The sequence below is a fragment of the Benincasa hispida genome, chromosome 9, assembly GCF_027475165.1.
Source record: "Benincasa hispida cultivar pf3 chromosome 9, pf3_genome.v1.1, whole genome shotgun sequence".
NCBI classification, from domain to species: Eukaryota; Viridiplantae; Streptophyta; class Magnoliopsida; order Cucurbitales; family Cucurbitaceae; genus Benincasa; species Benincasa hispida.
The window spans coordinates 9290734-9299290 of NC_143486.1; the positions used below are offsets into that span (position 1 = coordinate 9290734).

At 30.6% G+C, this 8557-nt stretch overlaps 1 protein-coding gene across 1 annotated transcript; it reads right to left on the reverse strand.

Annotated features, from left to right (window-relative positions):
* Nucleotides 1-1586: 1586 nt before the first annotated feature.
* On the reverse strand, nt 1587-5913 carry LOC120085409 (Phototropic-responsive NPH3 family protein). The gene is made up of 2 exons (XM_039041370.2): nt 4970-5913; nt 1587-2362 (listed from the first exon to the last, which is right to left on the reverse strand). Exons 1-2 carry the CDS (start codon nt 5729-5731, stop codon nt 1808-1810), a joined length of 1317 nt encoding a protein of 438 aa, XP_038897298.2. The 5' UTR covers nt 5732-5913; the 3' UTR covers nt 1587-1807.
* Nucleotides 5914-8557: the final 2644 nt, after the last annotated feature.

The window sequence follows — 8557 nt, forward strand, 5'->3', positions numbered from 1 at the left end:
AAGAAACAAGAAACAAGAAAAAATTATCAAACAAGCTTTTATTCTTGTTTCTTTTTTTCAAGAAACAAGAAAAATGAATAGTTATCAAACATATTCCTATCACTACAAGAAAAAGGGACTTTCCCGACGCCTAAAACAACCGTCAAAACATCGGTCGTCGAGAGAGAGCCCATCTTCCAACGAAGTAAGAAGGGCGTCAGGAGTTTGAAAAAACTCCCGACGATTAATATAGGGCGTCGGGAGTTCTACTTCCGACGAACTTCTCCCAACCCTACTCCCGACGACTGGTACGTCGTCGGAAGTGGATCTTCCGACATGTTTTCTACCATTTCCTAGCGATTTTAGGCATCGAAAAAGAGGTAATTTCTTGTAATGTGTTTCTTGTTCTCAAAAAAGAGGAAACAATAAACAGGAAACTAAAAACAGGAATTTTATCAAACAGACCCATAATGTCTACATTAAATCTTATTTGGTTTCTAATTAAAATTTCTCGAAATTTTAAAATCTTTCTAATTAGGAGCTCTCAAATTTTTTTAAATATTTTCAAATCTTTTTAAGTCATTTAAATTTTTTTCTTTAAATTACATTTTTCGGGTACTTTTAAATATTTAAAAATTAATCTATTATTTCAAAAGATTTCCTAATCAATTTTTCTCTAATAACTCGTTTTTAAGACCGTTTTTCTTTAAAAAATTTCTATGATAGAGTCTAGAAAATTTAGGAGTCTAATTCCCTAGAATTCTTGAACTAAGGGAACACATCTTTAGGAGTCCAAGATTTGATCTCAAGAAAAAATGAATTTAATTAATGTTTTAAAAAAATCCTTTATTAAAAGGCTATTCCTATGGTGAATTTTGAGAAATCGTAATAATTTCTTATATTCTTGTGGTGAGGAATGTTTTCCTCAATTCTAATATAGTCTAACCAATGGAATCTATCCACTTATTTTATTTGATCATTATTTCAAACATTGGGAGTAGGGAAAATAAGACATTTGTTTTAAAACTTTTTTTCCGAAATAAATTTTTTAAAAACATAATTTTCGTTCAATATTTAAAATTTGGTCACCGTTTTTTAAATCGATATTGTGGGGTGCTAACACCTTCCCCATACTCAAACGACTCTCGAACTCTAGTTTCCGTAGACCATTTTTATTGTTTTTTTAATTAAAATTTATTTATTTTACTTCGGTGTCCAATCACGCCATTAAGAGTTGGTGGTGACTTTTTTATTTTCTTTTAAAATCATCTTTTTTCAAGGACGTTGGCCATGACACTCATACTTTGAAGTTGTTCGATTTTAGTCATTGTACTTTCCATTGTCCAATTTTAGTCCTTATGCGTTCAATAAATCTTAAATTTAGTCCATCCAAGTTAATTTTTAACGAAATTGATTAAACAATAATTTTCATGCAAGGAAATAGAATATGTTAATATGTTTTTAAAATTTGTGGGAAAATGCTATATTAAATAACAACTTTTTTTTAAAGAAATCGACAAGAAACTAGCATTGGAACTAAATTGAAGAGTTAACTAAAATTGGATAATTAAAAGTACATGAACTAAAGTTAAACAATTTTCAAAATACAAAGAGCAAAATGATATTTTAATCAGAAAAGAAAAATCTAATCCATTAAAATTTCCAAAAATGAAATGAGAGAAAGGAGAAACCTTCCAATTTTTTTATAAAAAAAAAAAACATATTTTTTTAAATTAAACACTTAAAAAAATGTATTTCAAACAAACCTAAAGTTAGATTAGAAATAATCATTAGAAACATATAATTAAAAAAGGAATTAAAAACATTTTCAAGACACAGATTTCCTCCATGTCTTAGTAGGAGTCCTACGTTTGACCAACTTAGTTTTAATGTCCACCGGTGTCTGCCTCCCTAACCCCTCCGCCTCCACTTCTTCGCCGCCGCCATCAAGCTTCTCCAAGTCCCCAACATTATTCTTAAACCCAAATTTCCTCCACTTAAAAAAACTCCCCCTCTTCTTTTCGGACAGCCTCTCCATTTGAGCCTGCATTAAATTGCATTGGTTTTGGAGCCTCACAACGGTGTCCTTCAGCCTCTTGATTTCCATTTGTTGGGCCGTGATTTCTCTCTTGGACTGGCACCTGGTTGGTAGGTGGTCGAGGGCGGCGGAGGGGCTTCGTCCTCCTCCACCACCCATCGAACCACTCCATTCGAGGTGACGGTAGTTGAGTTTGGTCTGCTCCGAGAAAAGGACTTGGATAACAGCTCGGACCGGGAGACGCTCGTTTTGGGCTGCGTGGAGTGAGGCTTCTGTTGATAGCTTTCGGCTGTCCATTAGTTTGCATATACTCTTTCTTTCTTGCTTTGATACAATCGGATGTGCCTATAAACCCACCCCCATAATATATATTATTATTCATTACTTTATTAATTAACATATATATCAAACCTAATTACTTACTCTTAACCAAAAATCAATCATTTAAGACCCAATTTTACAATTTGTTTGTGTATATGTAGACTTCTCTTCTTTTAATCTAAACCCTAATCTTATTTTCATGCTTTATTGAATTCTTTAAGTGCAACAAATCTAGGGTGAGGTTTTGAATTTTGCAACTTAAAAGAAATAAAAAGATAAATTTGTTAACCATTTAACTAATGCTGAAAAATAATTATTTTGCTTGTGTTGTAAGGAGAGATTATTAATATCTTAGACACTCAAAATGTGAGAAAAAGTAATAGATAAATTTTTTAACCATTTAACTAAGTCTTACCAAGAAAAAAGAAAAAAAAAATACTGTTAGCAAGTTATAGCCTAAGGAGAGATTATTAATCTCTTGACACTCAAAATGTGAGAAAAAGTAATAGATGGTTGAGAATGACTTGTCATAAATAATAATAATAATAAATAAATATCTTTTGCTTTTTTCTTACATTGAAAAATTTGTAAGTATTTAATTCTCCAGATTTAAAAATGCATTTTTAGTTTAATTTAGATTTGAAAATGTTTCTTGAATTTAATTTTGGATCTAAAAACGTTTTCTTTTATTTAATTTCAGTTCTAAAAACATTTTTTTAAAAAAATATAGATCTAAAAAATTGGTTCTTTTGGATTATTTAAAACCAGTCTCATGTGCTTATTGAATAGTTTTTGTTTTCATTTATCTTTATCCTTTTTTTTAACGAGCAAAGTTTTCACTTGATTTCATATATTATCCGATGAATGTGCCTTTAAAACCGGTGTTATGTTAACTTTGAAGAGCAATCAACAAGAAACAATTTAGCATCGAGATCATGTCAAATTACTTTCAAGATAGAGGTAATTCCACGTCACAAAAATCAATTTGTTCGACACAACGATTGTTCATAAATTTTATTGTCCACTAGAATATGTTTTTCAAACTTGAATATTTCATTTAATCATAGATTATGGAATTTTTTTTTGAAAAAGAAAATAGACACCATAGGCTTTTTCTTTTTAATTTGTTGAAGATGAAGATTAAAGTTTTGAATGTTTTGGTAAGTGATATAATGTGTAAAGTAGTTGAATGAAATATATTGGTAGAATCATAAGTTGGAAATGGTTATTTGGAATCTTAGGGCACATGAGCCTGAGGAAAAAAAAAAACAAAAAAAAGAAAAAAGAAAATAAGGATGGTACTTTTTAAATTTTCTGTTTCTGCCCACAGTGGTGAGTAATATTGAGACCAAAGATTAATGAGACAAAGAGATATTGTAAGTGTGTGGAACCCACGTCCTCTCTCTTCACCTCCTCAACTTTCTATTTAGATAACACTTCTTTTTTCTTTTTCTTTTTCTTTTTCTTTTTCTTTTTCTACCACTTCTATTTTAAAAACCTATTTTTTCTTTTTTACACAAAACTATATTTTTGGTTCTTAGATATTTATTTAATATTTAGGTTTCAAAATATAATATTTTAACCCTAAATTTTAAGTTTATTTCTATCTAGTTCTTTTAACTTTTTTTTTTTTAAAAAAAAAAAGCCTTTAAAATGATATAGTTTTAAGTTTGACTGTTGTGTTTTGTTTTTATTTTGTCTTTAAATTTTAGTATTTTACATTTTTATCCTTATCCCACTTTCATTTTTACATTAACTTTCAATTAATTAATTTAAATTAATAGTAAAAACTAATTAATTTTAATTAATATTGTTTGATTGAATATGAATATTTAGTAAAAAATAAAAGTTAAAAATAATGAAATCTTGAAATCTAAACAAAAAAAAATTGAAACAAAATTCAAAACTCAAAAATTAAAAATGTAATATTTTAAAAACTTAGGAATCAAATTGAAATTGAAATTTAAAAACACAAGAATATATTAAATATTTTTAAACTTAAGAACCAAATAGAAACTACAACTAAAATTCACAAACCAGATATTTTTTCTATTTTTATCTTTTTATTTATTTTAGTTAAATTACAAATTTAGATTTTAAACTTTGAATTTTTTATTCATTTTATTTTTGAATTTTTAAAATTAAAATTTGTTTCGTACTTTCAAATTTTTTTAAAAAAAATTACGTATCTAATTACACATGAATAAAAGTATTGAGATGCTATTACACGTAAAACTTAGACTCATACTTAATAAATCAACTAATTTTTTATTAAACATAAAATTCAAATGGTTTAGAGGTAAATGTTTTTAAAATCTTTAGATGACCATGTTTGAAATAAAAGGGTTTTATTCGTTTTTCAAAAAAAAAAATGTTACTAGGAAACTATCAATTTTGGATAAATTTATTTCCTATAAACTTCTATTTTAGTACGCATGTACCTTATTTAAGAAAATTATTAATTAATACCTTATGAACATATTTCAGTACAAAACTACCCTAATATTTCAATAAAATTATTTAGCGTAATATTGTGATTTAAAAAGGATTAAAAAGAAAAGGAAAAAAACAAAGGGACCACATTGCAAAAATGAAAAAAGCATGCAAAAAGGGAGGAGAAAGAATCCTTACTTTGAGATACGTATCAATGGCTCGGTACAATCCATCATCGGAGGCTCGAGCATGGGTCGGTAACGCACCCGCGAGATCCATAAACTCCGGCAATCCCAAATTGGAATCCATCGCCGCCTCCGCAAGGTAACAATCCACCAATTTCGCCACCTTAACCAGGGCGGCGCCGCTCCTAACGCCGTCTTCCAAACTCACAAACCTCTTAACAAGCCTAATCACTAACTCCACATCCAAAACCGTGCCACACGTGTGACTAAACGACGGAATCATCACCTCTTTCAATGACGCTTGATCCAATTGCCACGTAATCCTCTTCTCCAACTCCGCCTTATACGGCTGCTCCACTCCCACCATATTCGCCGTCCGAAGTAACCTCAACAGAAAATTACACGGAATCAAATCCCTCTCCGGCGGCAAAACTCCAACCAACGTCTCAACGAAGAATCTCTTCTTCATCCATGAATTCGTTACACTCTCTGGCGATTCCTGAAAATTAGTCAAATTCGTCGAATTCGAGTGCTTCTGTTGATGATCATGGAGAGTTTCGTCGGAGAGATCTGGAAGCCATTTGGAAGCGTAATGCGTAATGACAGAGCCGATTAAATCGCTTCGAACGCCTTTGGCTTTGATTCCGGCTAGGGTTTTGACGAAGTAATCGATGTCGAGAATGGTGGAGTCGTCGAACCAGTAAGATTGATCGGAATCCCCAAATTGAGGGGAAAGTTTGCCGGAATTGTGCGGCGGAGATTGGTGGTTCTTCATAACTGGAATGAGAATGTGGAGAATTTTGGTGGTGCAGGGTATTATGGAAAAAGCAGAGCAAGAGAAGACAAAAATTATAAATGCAAAAAATGGTTTGATTCAATTTGACAGATAATGGCCTTCAAATTTATACCTTTACTTTGTGTAGCCAAATGTTGTATTATTACACTGTACCACCACTTGAAAAAGACTACGAATGGGTTTCATTTTTAGTTTTGTCTTCTTTTTTAAAAAAAAAAAATCCTTTTTAATTTTATTTATTTTTTAATTTTCTATATGCTTCACCTGTGATTTTTTTTTTTTTTTTTGTATGATTTGGAGTTGGTTGTTGAAGGGAATATTTGATGTGGATTTGTGTGACTTTGAAGTGTGTTGTTGTGCTTCTTTCTTTATCTACAAACTTATTGTTTTGTTATCACAATTCTCAAATTCAAAACTTTAAATTTGGGCTCGCGTAATCTTATTTTACGGTCTAAAGTCTCGTGAAATGATTTTCAACTTTTGATTTTTTACTTTTAAAAAGTAAGTGTTTCTACCGTTGAGTTGCCTGATTTGTCTTTTTGCAAATTGTATTGCAACATGTCTCCACTCTTGTCAAAGATATCACGGTCATCTAATCTATTTATATCTGGAAAATATTTTTTCCTTATTTGTTGAAGATTTCCATGTTAGCATAATTACTTTAATATCTATATTGAATAGATAAATCCTAGGATCGTTCATGCCAAATTGTCAATAATATATATATATCGGATTCCATTGAAAGATTGATGATGACTCTGAAGTGACTATTGTCTTCCTCAACCAAAACACTTAAGGCCCTTAGTGGGATATCTCTCTAGATGAGATTCATGAAAGACTGAGTGCATTGTGTTTGGTCTATTGGGGACCATAGCCCTAAGGTCTTCTTATATACCAGTTCAATTAGGGTTCCCATTAAACCCTAATTAACTAGAAATTGGCTTCTACCCATTAAGTCCATACTCAATTAGGAATTTAGGGTCTTAATTAATTAGATCACATAATATGGTCTAATCTAATAAAATAACTCATTGTGATAAATTATTAATCCATATACATAGCACATATTTTAATTAAACATATTATTATTTAAATACGTCTAACATTCTCACACTTGAAAACGTCCAAAGATTGAGACTTCTCATAAATTAAATATAGGTACTCATATCTTGAATAGTCATCTATGAACGTAATAAAATATTGTTGTCCATTATACGAAGACATAAGGATTGGACCACAAATGTCTGTATGTATTAGTTCGAAGACGTTTGAGCATCTATTGGCACCTAATTTTCTTATGTTTGTCTGTTTTCCTTTAATACATTCCAAACAAGCGTCGAAATTACTTAAATCAAGGGAATCAAGAATTTCATCTGATACAAGTCTCTGAATTCTCTATATAGAGATGTGACCTAAATGCTTGCCATAACATAGCGGAATTCTCATTTAATTTATGCTTTGTAGCACATGAATTAGATAACAGGATCTGTTAAATGAAGCATAAGAATCAAGCATATATAGATTATCAATTAAAGAACCGGTACCAATGAGCTTGGAATCTTGAAAAAGACTAACTTTATTATATCCAAGAGAATAAGAACAACCAAATTTATCCAAACTGGAAACAGAAACTAAATTTCGTCTAAATGATGGTACAATAAAAGTCTCATTCAAATCAAAATAACAACTAGTTTTTAAACATAATCTAAAATTCTCAATAGCTTCAACTTAAATTGCTTTGTCATCGTCCACATAGATGAATCTTTCAGCATCAATTGGTGGCCAGCTCCACAGGCAACCCTGCATTGATATACTTATGTGAGTAGTAGCACCATAATCTACCCACCAAGTATCTGTAGGTACAGAAGCTTAATTAACTTCAGAACAAACCAAAGTAAGAAGTTTACCCTTCTTTACACATCAGTTGGCGTACTTGGGACAATCTTTCTTGAAGCAACTTTCCTTTTTACAGAAAAAAACAAGATTTTCAGCAACCTATTTCTTTATCTTGTTCTGTTGGGATGTCCCTTCTGCAACACCCATAGATTTCCTTTTCTTCTTATCACGAGAGTTAGTTGTCAAATGAGCACTTTCTATCCTTTCTTTTTTAATCATCTCTTCTTCTTGCACACATTGTGTGATAAGCTCATTAATATTCTATTTATCCTTTTGAATATTATACCCATCTTAAATGAGTGAATTGTGTAGAAAGAGAGTTAAGTACAAGATGTACTAAATTTTCAATTATCTCGATATCAAGTATTATTAATTTACGTGTAAGATTGGACATTTCCATAATGTACTCTCTTATGTTCCTATTGCCCTTATATCCCATGGATGTTAAAGAAGTCAAAAGACCACTTGCTTCCTCCTTTTCATTTTTAGCAAAATTTCTCAATTTAAACAATGAGTTTATTGGTATTTTCACTTTTCTTGATAGAGGCTTGAAAAGACTCCATAATGGAGTGCTTAATGATCATCAGACATAAAAAAACAATAATGTTATTAAACGGGTCCCAAATATGTAGAATATTCCAGTTTTTTGTTTTTAAATAAAATAAAATTTCAAAGTGTTTATTTTACTTCATTGGGTTTTTAGTTTATTCATATTAAAGTACTAAACTTTCAAAAGACCTATTTTAATGTCATTTGGTTGAAAGATAATCAATACGCCTGGCGAGCACAATAAAAGCTCATTAATAGTATATATATATATAAAAGAAAAAAAAAGAGTAATTGTGTGACCTAAAGGAACAAACATGTGATCGTGTGTGACGCGAGGATACAGAAATGGATATACGGTGA